Source organism: Phascolarctos cinereus, unplaced genomic scaffold (genome assembly GCF_003287225.1).
Source record: "Phascolarctos cinereus isolate Bilbo 61053 unplaced genomic scaffold, phaCin_HiC Scaffold_4;HRSCAF=312, whole genome shotgun sequence".
Lineage (NCBI taxonomy): Eukaryota > Metazoa > Chordata > Mammalia > Diprotodontia > Phascolarctidae > Phascolarctos > Phascolarctos cinereus.
Genome location: NW_027555847.1, coordinates 203,400,059 through 203,417,614, shown reverse-complemented (window position 1 = coordinate 203,417,614; position 17,556 = coordinate 203,400,059). Strand labels below are relative to the sequence as shown.

At 37.4% G+C, this 17,556-nt stretch overlaps 1 protein-coding gene across 1 annotated transcript in view; it reads left to right on the top strand.

The window, feature by feature from the left end:
• Positions 1-17,556, top strand: part of KIAA1958 (KIAA1958 ortholog) — a 225,064-nt gene that overhangs the window by 165,601 nt on the left and 41,907 nt on the right. The window contains exon 3 of the mRNA XM_020972445.2: positions 13,962-14,045. Within this exon, the coding sequence (XP_020828104.1) occupies positions 13,962-14,045 (84 nt within the window). The remainder of the gene's footprint in view (positions 1-13,961; positions 14,046-17,556) is intronic.

Below are 17,556 nucleotides of genomic sequence, written 5' to 3'. Positions count from 1 at the left end.
ATATCCCTTGACTTGGCCTTCTGGTTCGGAATATGAATACTTATCAATGCATAACTGAAAACTGTTTTAGTTCTATTGGGAAAAGGTTAACTTCAATTAAAAATAATTTATTGGTCAGATACCTATGACAGTGGTTTTAGTTAGTGGCATTAACAATCTAGTGGTTTGATCTGCAATTTAAATCATTTTAAGAAAGCATAAAATACATAAAATTGGGTACGATATTTAGGGGAGAGAGAGGACATTGATTTGTGAATACATTGGAAGGGTAATTTTAAGTTAACCCAGGAAAATTTATTTTAAAGTGTGTTAAAATTTAATATTTAAAATTTAACAACTTACTCTTTTTGTCTCAATAAATGACTCATGCTGCAGAAATTATAAGGACAGGACTTATTCCCAGGGAGAAAACTTATTTGGCATTGTCGACTTTTTTTGAGCCAGGGTCCCCCCAAATTAATAAATACATATTTAAACTGACATTTTCTAACAATCACAAAGAGCTAAAAAGAAAAGCATAAATATATGTGTATGTGTGTAAGAATAGCATAATCCCTAGAGAGAATCCCTAGAAAAGACTCTTTTCTAAAATAGAGCATAAAATAAGCATATGTTTATTTCTTCAATATGTTTCCTGATTTAAACACATGTTGGCAATAAAAATGCTTGTAGTATCTTTCTTTAAAGTTTATAGCTATTGGGACACATGTCATTCTTTTGATTGGTTCAATATATAAAGACTAATATGTCTTGTTATGAATCAGTCATCAGTCAGTAACCTCTTTTCCTTATTTTCATAAGACACTGTTCAGAAAGTATTTCTTGGCTGGTTCTTGTCAGTTTCCTGTCTTTTAAATACTATAAGAAATTACAAATAAGAAAAATATTGAGTAGCTTTTGTGTAAGTCATCACATGCTATTGTTCTAGGCTTGGGTTTCCCTTTGGGCATGAAACTCTTTTTAATGAGAGATAGGTGCAGTAGATGTGTTGATTGGCTTTGCAGACTACTTTTCTTCTTTATTCTTTTTCATAAGAGATGACTCACTAGGAAGAGGAGGGAGCCCTTCCTCTTATGTATATGTAGAAATGAAGGTGATGTAAAGAAAAAAGATCTCAATTAAACTTAAGAAAAGCAAATAAATTGAACTGAATTATGAAACAAACAAACCAAAAGAGAAATATGATGACAGAATTGATAAATGCTGAAATGGGAGTGGTGGGGTGATTCCAGGAAAAAATGTAGGCAGAAAAATTTTGGAGCAAAATGGGGAAACAAAGCCTATTTTCAAACTGATAAAGTTGTTGTCTATTATAAACCAGAAGAGTGCTTGGTACTGTAGCTTAGGGAGGGGTATCTCCCTCTAGTTACTGAAATATTCTAATAACAGAAGCTTGGATTCCAGTTTGGGATGGTTCTAATTAAGATGAAGAATAACGAATTTATATTGTGCTTTAAGGTTTGTTCAGTTGTTTTGTAGTCATAGCCAACTCTTTGTGACCCATTTGGGGTTTTCTTGGTAAATATACTGGATTGGTTTGCCATTTCCTTCTCCAGCTCATTACAGATGAGAAAACTGAGGCAAACAGGGTTAAGTGACTTGTCCGGAGTCCCACAGCTAGTAAGTGTCTAAGACCAGATTTGAACTCACAACGATGAGTCTTCCTGACTCCAAGCCCAGGGCTCTATCCACTGTGTCATCTAGCAGCTTTAAGGGTTATAAAGCATTTTTTTCTCTCACACAACTCTGTTAGAGTAGGTAACATAAATATAATTCTAATTTGATAGATGAGGAAACGCTAGCTCAGAGAGACAGTAGAAAAAGCATTAGAAAAATTTACTTTGTTTTTCAGTCATTTCAGTCATGTCAGACCCTTCGGTACTCCACTGGGATTTTCTTGACAAAGATATTGAAGTGATTTGCCATTTCCTTCTGCAACTCATTTTACAGATGGGGAAACTGAGGTAAACAGGGTTAAGTGACTTGCCTAGGGTCACATAGGAAGTATCTGAGGCTGCATTTGAACTCAGGTCTTCCTGACTCCAGAGCACTCTATCCACTGAGCCACCAGCTGCCTTTACATTGAGACAAAATCTGACTTTCTATAGTCTTATCTATTAGTCTTATCTGCCTATGAAGCTAAACAGAATGACTTGCCCCCTTTCTATGAGATAACCCTTCAAGCACTTTAATATCATTTTCATAACCCTCTACCTTAAATTGAAGAAACCTCAAGTTTCTTTTCTAAATTAAACATTTCAATTTTCTTCCACTCATCCTCTTATGATGTGTGTTCAAGTCCCCTTACCATGTTGACACATGCCGTTTATCAAAGTCTCTTCTAAAATTTATCGCCTAAGTTGGACACAAATACTCCATGGAAGGGGAACAGAAGGGAACAAGCAATTAGTATGTTCCTATGTACCAGGCACTGTGCTAAGTAAGCACTTTCTCATTTGATCCTGATGTGTCCTGATGAGGGCAGAGTACAGGAGATTGCCACCTTCCTTGTTCTGTGTGCTTTTCTATAGACTCAGGTGAAAGAGTACTTGGGGCGGCTAGGTGGGGCAGTGGTTAGAGTGCTGGGCCTGGAGTCAGGAAGACTCCTCTTCCTGAGTTCAAATCTAGCCTCAGACACTTAGCAGTTGTGTGACTCTGGACAAGTCACTTCACCTTATTTGCCTCAGTCTCCTCGTCTGTTAAATGAGCTAGAGGAGGAAATGGCAAACTACTCCAATATCTTTGCCAAAGAAACCCCAAATGGGGTCACAAAGAGTCAGACATGACTAGAAACAGCTCAACAATAAGGAAAGAATGCTTTCCCTTCTGTTGTCCCTGGATGATTTTAATTAGCACTGAAAATTTCTCCTGGACCCCTGGTGGCATCCCCTGTAGCACCAAGGTACCATAGAGCATTCCACCTCCCAACTTTGGCATTTTCACTGGCTATCCCCTAATTCCTGGAATGCTCTCCTTCCTGGTCTCCACCTCCTACTTTCCCTGGGCTTCCTTCAAGTGCCAGCTAAATTCCCGCTTTCCACAAGCAGCCTTTCCCAGTCCCCCTTAATGACAATACCTTCCCTCTGTTGATTATCTCTAACTTATCCTGACACTTCTTGATTATACATAGTTATTTTCATATTATCTCCCCCATTGGACTCTGAGCTGGGCCCATCTTTTCCCATTCTTTGCATCACCAGTACTTAGTACATTGCCTCACATGTAGTAGGGGCTGACTAGCTGAATAACTGGAAATGACTGTTAAAAACCTATTGGATTTCCCTGCTTTGCAAGGTGTCATTCTCTGTTAGTGTTATCGTGGAATTAACAAAAGCTAAAGTGGCCCTTTGTCAAATTTTGGCTTCTAAAGCCCAGACTTTGAGTCTGTGACTTATTTAAATACTTATTAAGTGTGATTAGTGTATTTAGTATACTTAAGAGTGTGTAAGACTGCACCCTATTGTCTAAATAAATTTTATTTCAGACCAATATGGATATCCAAGAAAAGTAGCTTTTCTACAAAGCAAATTTCAAAGAAATAAATGAGCTTAACCTTTGTCACACAGTAAGGTTGTCTAGCTCTTGTAGAGTCTTTTTTAGCTTAGTTCACTTGTTTACCAATGTCTGGTTTTCTAGGCTCTCCATCGTTTGGTTATACTCTCCTTGTTCAGTCTCATTTCCCACTATTCTCCAGGATATTGCATTCCACTCTCCTCACCATTACCTGTTTACCCAGCGTTCTTCTGCCTTATACCCCTTGTTGATGATGTGCCCCAGTGCTCCTCCCACACTGACCTGGAATTGCCCTCATCTCACTTCTGCCTCTATAAATTCAACCATTCTCTGTTCCTGATGTGTTCTTAAGTGGATTTTAGATTGTGCTGAAGAACTCTTAGTGGCTGGAGCTCTTGAAGCAGCTGTGAGATGTTCAGGAAGTTCCCTTTAAGTAAACACGGTGACTTTGCATCTGCCCTTGGCCCCTGATTCAGACACTGTATTTTGCTAATCTGGGGAATGAGTCTAAGACACCATTTGGTAGATGGGTAGATAGGAGTTCTTTGGACCCTTTTAAAACTCAAAAGGTCCTCCTGGCCAAAGAAGGGGGAAAGATTTTGCCAAGGCTGAAGCCCAGGCTTCTTTCTCTACCTTCCCTTAGTTTCCTTCTCCCAGCCCCATTTCTGGCAATTATGCTTACTCCAGTTTCTGGAAAGGTAGATAAGATGAGAACAGGAGAGAGCAATTTTACAAAAACAATGAAAAGAGAGTATCCAGGAAAAGAAGGAAGTCATTTGTTTCAAATGCAAAAGAGAAGTCTAAAAGGATGAAGACTGAGAAAAGACTATCAAATGTGACAATTAAGTGTTCATTAGTAACTTTGGAGTGAGCAGTTTCAGTTGAATAATAAACTGTAAAAGGTTGAAGAGTGAGTTAGATAGGAGTGGAAGCAATGAATATAGTCAGCTATTTCTAGGAATTTGAGAAAAGGAGGAAAGATAACAAGATAATTACTGAAAGTTGGGAGTAATCCAGGGTTGGGTTTTGGTAAAGGATGAGTGACTAAAAGATGAGGAATTTGAGAGAACAATGTAGAGCTGAATGGGTTAACTGTAGAGTAAAGCTTGGGAAGGGAGGAAAGTGCAACCTGAAATGAAGGATTAGAGAGCACAGTGAGAGTTAAGAATAGGTTTGGGGAAGGGGAAGGTATAACATAGGAGGCAGTTAGGTGACTCGGTGGAGAGAGCACTGGGCCTGGAGTCAGGAAGACCCAAGTTTGGGATGTGATCTCAGACACTCGCTAGTCACTTAACCTGTTTGCCTTAATCCACTGGAGAAGGAAATGGCAAACCACTCCAGTATCCTTGCCAGGAAAACTCCTTGGACAGTATGATCCACAGGATCATGAAGAATGAGACATGACTGAATGACTGAACAAGAAGGCATAGCATAAATAGTTTTTCAGCAAAACATAAATATTCTTCTAATTGGGAAAGATAATTGAGAACTAAAGCATTTGGAGATGTTGTAAGTGGTTGTATTGTTGCCAGAGGCAGATGCTGTAGTGAAACTATAAAAGGTACGTGATGGTTTAGAATTTTTTTCTCAATACTGCAGAAATTGATACAAATGAGTGTGAGTTTAAATGTACTATAAACATCCATTCAGCAGCTATTTATTAAATCCTTACTATGTACAACATAACTATGTAATAACTATAGCCAAGTTTATAATCTAGTAGATGAATGTAACAACTACACAATAACTACTCAACTGAACAACCCCAGGTGCTGGGGATGCAAAGACAATAATGAAAAAGTTCCTGTCCTCAAGAAGCTTATAGTCTATTTTGTATGTAATAGACTTTAAGAATATAAGGGAGGTTCTAAATGCTATCCGAATTCGAGAAAGTAAAGATCATTAGAGATAGGGATTCGACCTATGATTTCATTAGCATAGGGGATTCCACATGAAGAAGCTCCCTCCACCAATGCAGGTCAGCAGCAGCTTTTCTGCAATGTACAGTTGTAGCGTGTCCTAGAACATGTAGATATTGAGTTGACATGGGTACGAATGTATGTGGGAGCCAGATTCTCCCGGCTTCAGGATTCTTTATCCATTATTCAATTCTGCCTCTCAAAAATTGTTAGGGCCTCTGGGCAGCTAGGTGGCACAGTGAATAGAGCACCGGCCCTGACGTCAGGAGGACCTGAGTTCATATCCGGCCTCAGACCAAACACTTGACACTTACTAGCTGTGTGACCCTGGGCAAGTGTCACTTAACCCCAATTGCCTAAAAGCAAAAAAAAAAATTGTTAGGGCCTCATAAATTATAGGCGACCAAAATAATCACTAATTCTGAGAAGCAAGGTAGTATAGTGGATAGAGTCAGGGCAATTTGAGTTCAAATCCCACCTCAGATACTTACTAGCTTTGTGACCCTGGGCAAGTCACTTAACCTCTCTTTGCCTCTGTTTCCTCATCTGTATAATTGAGATAATACTTGCATTTACCTCTCAGGGTTGTTGTGAAGATTCAGTGAAAAAAGTTCTTAACAGTGCCTTGGGACATAGTAAACACCATACAAATGTTAGCTATCATCATCATCATCATCATCATCATCATCATCATCATCAACATTAATTCATTTATCCATTCAGCAAGGTTATTGTGTATCTACCATGTAGCCCGTTAGCTGGGTGCTACAGGAAATACAAAAACAAATGAATTGTGGTCTTTGCTTATAGTCTAATATAGGAAATAAGACATGTACAAGAAATTATAATATACAATAAAATGTGCCAAGCACCTTGAAAATCCTAAGGGAATTTGGAGGTGATCGATGTTACTTTTAGTTGGGGAGAACAGACATTTCATGAAATAGGTGATATTCAAACTTAGCTTTTGAGAATTTGAATAAGCAGAAGTATTGGGGGTGGGGGGAGAAGGAATTCCAAGCTTGGGAAATAGTTTGTGCAAAGACATAGACATGGAAAAGTGAAGGTTGTGTTCAGGATATGGCAAGTAAATTAGCTTGCGTGGAAGACTTTGATTAACATTAGAGTAAGCAAATTGGATTCTGTTCAGCAGGCAGGGAGAAGCCATTAGAACTTTTTAAGCAAGGAAGATGACATGATCTGAGTCATATTTTTGGGTGAGGTATCTGGAAGCAATGTGTAGGGTGTTTTAGTGGGAGGATAAGAATAATACTAATGATGGTAACTGTCATTTACATAGTGCTTTAAGGTTTGTATAGCATTTTATTATTATTATTATTATTATTATTATTATTATATATTCACAACAACCCTGGGAGTAGATGCTTTTATCCCCATTTTACAGATGAAGAGTCTGAGGCTGACAGAGGTTATGTGATTGACTGTGGGTCACTGCAAGAGTAAATATCTGAGGCCGAGGTCTTTCTTATACCAAGTCCAGTGCCCTATCCTCCATGCCACCTGGAGGAGACAGGTTTGAGGTATATTAGAAGAATATTATAGTAGTCCTCATGGTATGGTATTGAAGTATTGACAAATAAATATTGAATTTGAAGTCATAGGACCTGAGCTACTTGGACAAATCAATTAGCCTCTCAAAGTTTAAATTTCCTTATCTCAAAGATGATGGAATTGGAGTAGATGACCTTTAAGATTCCTTAAACCTCCAGATCTGAGGTCTTATAATCCTAAACAAGAGTAATACCAATGGTAAATGAAAAGAAGTGGAGGAATGGACTTAATTGATTGGATATGGAGCCAAATGAGAGATAAGTTAAAGATGGCACTAAAGATTTAAGCCTCAGAAAAATCTTATGGAAGTGAATGCTGAAAACTAAAAATACCTTAAAAAATTAAAAAGAAAAAGAAGATTTAAGCCTTGGAAGGATGGTGATGTTGAAAGAAATAGGGAAATTAGGAGGCACATTGTTTCAAATCCCCCCCCCAACAGGTATAGAAACCATTTAATGAATGTACTATAGAAATCATGAAAATAAGTGTTAAAATTCTGTCTTAAAAACACTTTTTATTTGTCAGCATGATTGTGCCTAATTAAGTATCTCTACCACATAGTGGTGGTATCTCAAACTCAACATGTCCAACATGGAATTCCTTATCTTCTCACTTCCCACCTACCCTTTCTTCAAACTTCCCTCTTTTTGTTGAGGGCACTGTAGTTTTCCCAGGCACCCAGATTCATAATATCATGGTCCTTCTTGGCTCTTCCTTTTTCTCTTTTATTATCAGTGGCGGTTTTGCAGAAACCAAACCCCTTTACATGAAACCACAGAAGAACATTTAAAAGTTAACCTCTCAACAACTATACAGGATGACAGTACTAAACGAGTACATAAATGTGAAAGGTTGCTCAGTAAAAGATAGTCAGGGTTAGGGGTGTGTAAGTAATCTTGGAAGGCTTTCTGCCAAAGGTAGGTTTCAAAGAGGGATCTTAAGTAAGGCAAGGGACATGGATTGGTGATCAAGAAGAGACAGACATTCCAGAAAAAAAAGAACATTCAGAGATAGAGAGTTGAGGGCAAGCTAACTGCTTGGAAATTGACAATCAGAACCGTAGAATAGTAAAGAGAAATATAGTTAATAAGGTTAGAGCATGAGGATTTGGGGAAGGAGAATTGAATGTCAGTCTGAAGTTTAAATTTGATTTGAGAACCAATAGAAAAGACACTGTAGGTTTTTGGCAGGACAGTGAAATGCTTTAAAAAAGTGTTTCAGAAAGTTAATGTTAGCAGCTTTTTGTAGGGCAAACTACAGTGGTAAAGGGTTGAAATAAAAAAATCTTTACCTGTATAGTTTTCTAGTATAAGCTGATGACATTAATGGTTTTGGAATGTAAAATAAAAATTCAGCAAAAGAAGGAGGGTCATCTAAAGAGGTCTTAATTTATAGATAAATCTATATTTGCTACTGCTATAAAGAGAATTTCTCCAACTCTTCTTACTTTTATCTAAATACATAGCAGTAATGTATCTAATGGCGGTGAACATCAATAGTTTCTACATGTAGTAGTTGGGGTACAGTGGAGCCAGGTGTGAATTGAAATGTTCTGGACAGGAGATAGAAGTAGAGATGTATATATGAAAAGTTTTTCAGCTCCTAGTGTGATCCCACTGGAGAATTTGTCCATTCCAACATACACTGAGACTCTGTGGTTTTAACATTTTATAAGCAGCTAATTGAGGGGGAAAGTTATTCTGATAAGTACTTATACTATTTAAAAAAAACACTTCAGTTGTAATCATAAAACATCTGCCTTAGATGCAACAGGGTCTTCTTGGAACAGTTTTGTCATATTCATGACTGCTTGGCTGCTTTCCCTAACTGCTTCATTCTGTCTTCTAGACCTTTGGGATCTTATCCAAATTCAGCTTTCTTTATACCACTTACTCCCTTGAAGATGCTAATCTGGAATGTCAGTGTTCTTAATACCAATTTCCAAGTTTCAAATGTCAGTGTCACAAGTTTGTTTATGCATTGGCAGCTTAATTCCCTGGGTTTCCTTGCTGAACCATATGCCTAGCTCATTCAGACAAAAAAAAAATTTCCGCTTATGTATGGATTTTTTTCATGCCAAAAACATTTTGATGATGCCAACATTGAAGAGCCAATATAGCTGCTGAAAAAATAGGCTGTACTTCATTCAGTTTGCTACTGCAGTTTTGATTCATTACTGATAAATGTCCCCAAGATACATTGTAACTTATTCTTTCAAATACAAGACCCCTGGCATTGTTGGGAGTTACATTGATTTCATTTAAGCATATAAACAAATGGATTTGAGAAATTCTAACCCATTTACAAGTTATAATGCCAAGATAATATTAATGGAACTCTATTTAAAATTGTTTTTCTTTCTAAACATATATTTAATCACCTTTTAAAAACATGGTCAAATATTCATTTTTGGGAGGAAATGATTTGGTTTAGAAGCAGTGTTTCCTTTAACTTTTTTTCATTCTCTCCAGTTCATGGGGGTTACTGTAACTCAGAGGTCTCACATAACCTTCTTTCTTCTACTCTTGGAAATAAGTCTCCCAAAAATAGAGTGGCTAAAATCCTGTATTTTTTGGCAAGAGGAAAGAGAATATTATCTTTGGTTTGTTTCATTTCTTTAAAAAATAGCATATTTGGACTTAGCTAAGTTTGGGGCTAGGTAGAAGGAGGAGAGGTGATGTCTAGGAGATTCAGACTCGAAAACAAAAGAAACAGAAAAAAAATACTTGGAAGAAAGAAAACCCTCTTTAGACGACCCTCCTTCTGCTGAAATTGTGTTTTTGTATTCCATAACCATTAATGTCATCAACTTTTTATTTCAACCTATCACCACTCTAGTTCTCTCATTAGCAATGCTGATAATGTTATTGTAGCAACAGGTTAATCAACAAATATTAACTAAAGACTTATGGTAAGAGGATAGGTTGTAAAGCAACAAAGGAACCAGTTCTGCTTAGATACTCTCAACATAAGGAAAAAAAAGCCTTCCCTTCCCCAAAGCTAAATGGTAGGGGATCTGTGAACTTATTTTTTAAATAAATATTTTGATAACTATATTTCCTTTCTTTTTCTTTTGGTAACTTTCTTTTTGATAATTTGATTTCAGTATAATTGGCTTCCTTTGCAATAATAATAGCAATAATAAAAAAAATACAAGCTAACATTTATATAGCGCTTACTATGTGCCAGGCACTGTGCTAAGCACTTTACAGTTATTAGCTCATTTTATTATCCCCATTTTACAGATGGGGAAACTGAGACAAACAGAGATCACACACTAGTAAGTGACTGAGAATGAATTTGAACTCAGGTCTTCCTGACTCCACTGTGCCACCTAGCTGCCCTAAGTATTTTATCTTATTAATTTAAAAACATTATTCTGAGAAGAGATCCATAGGCATCACTCAATAGCCAAAAGAGGCCCCAACACACACACACACACACACACACACACACACACACACACACACACACACACACACACACAAACTTAAGAATCCCTCACAGAAAGTCTTGTAAATATAACAGGAGAGCACATCGGGCCAGTCAGGCTGGCCACTCGACAATACAGCTCCTGCCCAGCTACTTGCCCCTCATCGTATTAAATCTCCTCTATGAGCATCTCTGACCTCCAGTTTAGTTATAAGGATTGCTGCTCTTAAATTCAGCTCTGACAGCATGCCCAGCTCCCATTCTATAAAAGGCTGTAACTCTCACCCAGAGTCCCATATCCCATCATAGGGTCATATATTTAGAGTTAGTAGGGACTTTGGAGATCTCCGAATTCAATGAATGCCCACCTCAGCCTTTTTTGTTGTTGTTGTTCCAGACCTCTGATTTCATTAGTGTAAGAAGCTCCTGAAGTCAAAACTCTGTACAAAAACAGGAAATAGAATCCTGCTAGTAATTTAGAGTAGTAGAGACTTAATTGCCTGTGGCTGTGAGCAATTAAGTGAGTTGCCCTTGTTCACACAGCTAATATGCATGAGTCAGGGCTTGAACCCAGGGCTTCTGGAAGGCAAGGCCTACCCATTATCCATTACTTTAGTCCCCTCAAACTCACATAGAAACAGATCCCTCCAGACCTTATGTTGACTTAGAAAACCACAAACTAACATTATCTGTATTGTATTGTATTTTTATTTATTTTATTAAACGTTTCCCAATTATTTTGTAATCTTGTTCAGCTGACTTGTACTGGACAAGAGTTTGCCATCTTTACAACTACTCTATACTACGTCTCTAAAAATTAAAATTTATAGCATTAATTATGAATAATCTAAATTCCTTTACTAAAAAAAAGCTATAGCATGGATTAGAAAAATAAAAATCTACCCATATGTTGCTTACATAAAACACTTAATGCAAAAATACAAACAGATTAAAATTATGAGTGGTCTAAAATATGTCGTGCAACTATAAAGTCTTCCAAAAATCAGGAGCAGAGAGAGAGGAAAAGGGGGAGAGGGGAGGAAGAAAAGAAGAGGAGAGAGAGAGAGAATCAGAATCCTCTTCCTAGTTCTGGAAGGATTGTTGTGAGAGGCTCAAGGAAAGAAAAGAAGATTTGGAACAACCTCAGTAGGGAGTGGAAAAGAGAATCAGTAAAGGAGAAGTAAAAGAATTTTCTTACTAAATAGAAGGCTCAGATAAAATTAGGTAATATAAATTTTAGTGGACTCAGTTAGCTGTGTTTCGTTATTTCTGACAGATATGTTCAGACGCATGTCAGTAAGAGTGGAGGAGGCAAGTAGTAGGAGTAATATGAAGTTGGCCTTTGCCAAAACACTATCCACCTATAAACTCAATATGCATCAACAGTGTGACATAGCAGCCAACAAAAAGCTTATGCAATTTTAGACTTATGATATCCAGAATTAGGAAAAGGATTCTCTGTTTTGTCTTTCCCTCCCTTCCCCCCTCTCTTTTTCTCCCTTCCCTACCTCTTCCTCCTTTACCCCTTTCACTCTCTCCTCTTCCTTTTCCTCTTTTCCTCTCCCTGACCTTGATCTAAAGCATTATATTCATCCTTGGGAACTACATTTTCAAAGGGATGTTGATAAGTAGAAGTTTGTCCGTAGGAGAAGGTGGTGAGGGGCCGGGAAATTATTCCATGAGGATCAAATCTTCACATTTTAAAGGGCTGCTATTCCTAAGAGGAGCTAGTTTGACTTGGTTGGCTCCAGAGAGCAGAATCAAAAATAATAAATACAAATTACAGAAAGGCAGTTTTTGGTCCAAACTAAGGAAAAGCTTCTTACCTGTCTACTTAGGGATTCAAGAGCTTTGGGAGATAGTAAATTTCCTATCAGCTGTCAAAGTTATTTCCTGTTCAGATATGGTTCACACTGGATGATCTCTGAAGTCTCTTCTAACTCTAAAATAGTATAATTCTAAGAAAATTTACTTTCAGATTACAGCTATTTCAGCAGCACTTTGCCTTCCTACTCTCATAGTTTATAATGATGACCTTTTAGCCCAGTATAACATTTTCCCAAATAACACAACATGCATTTATCCTAATTGTTGCCTGAATAATTTCATTTTAAATATCTTTTAAATTGTAATATGTACACCTCTCATCAGTCAATAAGGTACACTTTTTCTCTCGAATATTTCGATTTCCAGTTTTTACTTTGTTTATTCTTGATAGCGTCCGAATATAATAATAAGTGGTTTTTATTTTCTTAATCTTGGGGCAATTCTACTTCTTTAATTAGAATATTTTTGTTCTATGCCATTGTACATTTTAAATAGAATTAAATAAACTATTACAAAAAGAACCAGCCAGAATGGAGGTAGTGGTAGAGAGCTGATCCTACAGTCATGAAGACCTGGATTCAAGTTCTGCCTTTGACATACTGGCCATGTGACACTGGTTAGTCACTTCTCAGTGCCCTGGGAAAGCGACTTTAGGTTGCAGAGTAGGTGCAGATCAGCATCGTGTCCTTACAGGATACAGAAATCAAAGGTTTGGACTGCATTCTAATGAAATCACAAGTTTGGGTTCCCTGTATCCCTAAAAAGGTATGGAGTAAAATTTAAATCATCTAAGTATCATGGCACAAAAATGACTAAATAGAGCAGGTGATTTCTATGTTATGCAAAATAGCATTGACTCCCATCAGTGTTATCTAGAAGTTGTATAGGAACTTAGAAAAATAATAGAATCCTAATGAAGTCATGCCACCTTACTACCTCTTACATAGAAATTTGATGATAACATTAATTGAAATGTTATGTTGCCTATGATGTTTATCTTTATTACCCTCTAAAGGTGAAATTCCAAATATTTTTTGTCACGGGTTACAAATCCTGCCTGACATTGAAATATGGTCCCTTGATAAGCTACACATCTTCATATTGGTTTGAAAGAGCAAGCAATGGATTAGCTACTATGAATTTCTCTGTTTACTGAGTTTTAAATCTCTAGTGTTTATTTTTAAAATAAGAAATAAAATAGGTTTGCTTTAATTAACAAAAAAGAAATACATGGAACCAGTACCACCTCTGGTTTCACAAATGAAGCGATACCTAATGGGTTTATCTCCTTTAATTGGGGCCCCTGCTCACCGCAGTGGAATAAAAATTAATTCTTCTATTCCCATTTGTCACTAAGTGAAGACTTCCTCTAATCTCAGACTTTCCACAAATCTCCATGTACTAAACTGGGTGCCAGTGACATAAGAAGCTCAGTTTGATAATTTTTGGCCATACTCTCGTACATCATTTGTGAAACTGAAGTTGGCTTTTCAAACGTGAGAAAGGTATGTAAATAGTGCTTTCCAATGCTCTTTGTGAAATTGATTATTTTTTTTTCTTTTTCTTATTTGTTTATAAAAGGAAATTTTATTTGGGAATATCTCACATACATTGTTTGAACTCACCATCACCTTTTCTATTCCCCCTTCTCTCCACTTTTCCTCCCCTACCCCACCCCCTCCCTCATATTTGTTGCAGACCAGGATGAAAAAGCAGCTGATCTTAGCAGGGAACAGAATGAGAAGACTATCCGAAGTACTCAGACTGCTCTTCGCAATTTCCGGGAGTTCCTCATCTCTAAATATCCTTCTGAAACAAGGGAAATTTATGTCATTCCTTGCAAGGAACTGGATGATTATCTTGCTTCTTTCTTTGTGGATGCCAGGCAGAAAGATGGGTCTGAGTATGAGCCAAACAGCTTGGCTAATTACCAATGTGGTTTGGAGAGGTACCTCAAAGAGCACAGGTATGGCTACAGTATCACAAGGGATAAGGAATTCAAGAGGTCGCAAGAGGCTCTGAAACAAAAGCAGATTGAGCTCCGGTGCAAAGGTAAAGGAAACAAACCACATAAATCCATGAAACTCACCTTTGCTGATGAGCTCATTCTACGCAAAAGGGGATTGTTGAGCCGATATAACCCCGAAGGGTTGCTCAATCTTGTCTGGCTCAACAACACTAAAGCTTTTGGACACTGTACAGGCTTTCATGGATCCACCTTGAAATGGGGGGATATCCGACTCCGAGTAACTGAGACGGGCTTAGAATATTTGGAGTGGATGGGCCAGGACACTGGTGACCTGAACACCAAGACCAAAAGAGGAGGAACTGACTCCAGAGTGTATGCTACTCAGCATGCTCCCCAGACCTGCCCGGTGCAAGATTACAAAGAGTATGCTCAGCGGAGGCCGCCGGCCATGCGGTATGAGGATGCCCCATTTTATTTATCCATCAAGCCTGTAGTAAACCTGGCTGCACTCCATTGGTACAACTGCCAGGCACTGGGCAAGAATAAACTGGCCAAGATGGTGAAAACAATGTGTGAGAAAGGCAACATCCCTGGCAGGAAAACCAACTTCAGTGTGTATCAGAGTTGCAGCACCCTCTCTGAAGCACAAAGCAACCAGCTGGTGCTGATATGTAACAATTTAAGCCAGCAAGCTGCCCAGTCCATGGCTAGCCACTCCAGCAGTGGCAATTTCATAGTCTCTGCCTCATATGATTCTTCCTCAGACACCACTTGACTACTTCAGGGGCGTAAGCAGGACAATTTTGAGAGTTCAGACTTAATTGTTTTTGTGCCCAATAATACACGTCAACTGTGATTGTCATGGGACTTCCTGTCCCATCCCCTTGTCCCGTCTTAACTAACTTTATAAAAATATAAATATATAATATATTTTTTTCTTTTTACAAATAATTCAATAGAGATAGTTTAGTATTACTAACATAGTATTTATAGGTTAGGACAAAATGAAAACTACTTATGGGTGAGTTATTAAAACTGTAGATTTTACACATGCAAAGTATATTCAGGCAACATAAGACAGAAAAGGAATTCTGGGTTTTTTTGAAACTTTACCCATGGAAATAGTGTGTCTCCACACAAGGGCTGACCTCTCCATTCACTTAATCAATGATTTTCTTATTTTTTTAAAATTATGTCCTAACCAAGAGAAGACAACACTTTCTCTGAGTGTTTTCATTACACTTGTTTGTACTCAGTCACATCCAGAAAAGGAAAAGCTATTGATATAAACTTGAAACAATTCCAAGTATTTTCATCCTTTTCTTTCTTTTTAGTCTGCTCAGAATTTTGACTCCTGTGGTCTATAGGAAAAGTCCAGTATTTTTACCTAGCACCTCTTCTTTTTTCTGTGATAAAGAGATTTATTTTGGAATACTTATATTGCTTTCAACAATATGCAAATATGTCATGACAAAAAGACTGTTAATACAACTAAATTCTACTGTTGTAAAGTGAATGCTGATTACCAGAGGCAGTTCTTTCTGACCTGTGAGAATGCAGTGTCAATTGCCCTATAATTATCGTTTTTTCCAGGTAACAAAACTTCAAATCTCTCCATAATCAGACTCTGTGGAAGATCACAATGGAGGATGGTTGAAGGGGAAGGGTAATTATTTAAATTATAGAAGAACTAACACGGGCAATAAGAAATCGTCCTCTTGCAAATGAAAATCCTCAACACTTCCCCATAACCACTACCCCGTTATTAAAGTTTGGTAACACTTGCTTTGATTTCCCTCCACTTTACCTGACCACCTAGTTGAAATAGAAGAATAATTGACAGCTAAATCTTTTCAGGTTGTACCATTTTTATTACCAGACATATTTGAATTTAAAGCAGCTTCTTAAATAAATTTCTGCTATATTAAATGTGAGAGTATTCTTTATCAAGAGTACTTTGTGAATATTGCTCTTTCTTAGCTTTCCAAGGATTACACATTTCAACTTTTGAAGCCTGTGATTAGACCAAGTCAGAATATGTAAGATACTTTAAAGCCAAACGAACATAGGGAAATCCCAACCCAGGGTAGCTTTTTAAAAATAAGAAACCAAAAACACAAAGCCATTTTCTCAGTATGACACTGTAGCTTAGCAGATGTAGCAACACATTAGATCCAAAGCTAGTTTGCCTTGGCAGCTGTCTTGGGCATTTCACTAGTAGAGAAATGTCTATTCTTCAAGACAACTTTATAAATGATATCAGTTATATAGAGCTTATTGGTGTTTTTTGTATTTATTTAGTGTAATTCCAGGGACAAGTCTCTTCATTGGGTTGGCTTTTCCTTTATGTTACTAAGCCAGAATTGATCACAATAATTAAGAACTCCTGTGACAGAAGCCCCATGTGCATGCCCCCCCCTTTTTCTCTATACCTCTAACTCATGGACTTGCCTTATATGGGGTCACATCCTTCCTGGCAGGCAGCTAGAATGGCAATTCTGGCATTGACATTGTTGAGCTTTCTGTTTTTTTGTAATGGTATTTTTGGCCATTTCTTAAAGGGGGATTGAGAAGAAGGGATAGAAGACTTTGCAAGGATCAGCTTTTGCTTTAATTACTAAGTACTGACATATTGTACTGTAATACTCTGTGTAGATACAACTTTTGGTGTTTAGGGGCAGAGACTCACCAGAGATGGCAGCATAGTTACATAAACTTATAAAGAAGGACTGAGGCTTAGTAGTAATGGTGAGTAATATTTTTAATGCTATCCCCAGCCTCCTCGTAGCCATCAGTATTTCTGTTCATTCTGAACTAGTTTCCCTTTTCTGATTACTTTTACCATATTCTTCTGTTCTACCTTTTCCTCTTTGTTATGCTTAAGAATTGCCCTTTCCTCTAGGAAGTTTTATGAGTGGCTTTTGTTTTTATATCACAATCATTTATGGATATCTCCTACCAAGGCCCATTCCTCATCCCTGGAAAATGAACTATCTCTCATAAGGAAAAAAAAAGTTAGACAAAAAGAAAAAACCTGACTAAGTGACCATATCTGAAAATGTATACAACATTCTACTCTCATAGTCCCCCCACATTTTGCCAAGAGCAAGGAGGTATGTTTTCTTTATGTATTCTCCAGGAACATTATTGGTTTTTTCCTTATTCAGATTTTGACTTCCTTTTAGTGATCTTTTCATTTACAGTGTTGCAATCGTGTATATTGTTCTTCTCATCCTGCTTATTTCATTCTGCATCAGTTCATGCAAATCTTCTGATGGTTCTCTTATTTCCTAATATTTGTCATTTCTTACTGCACAATATTTC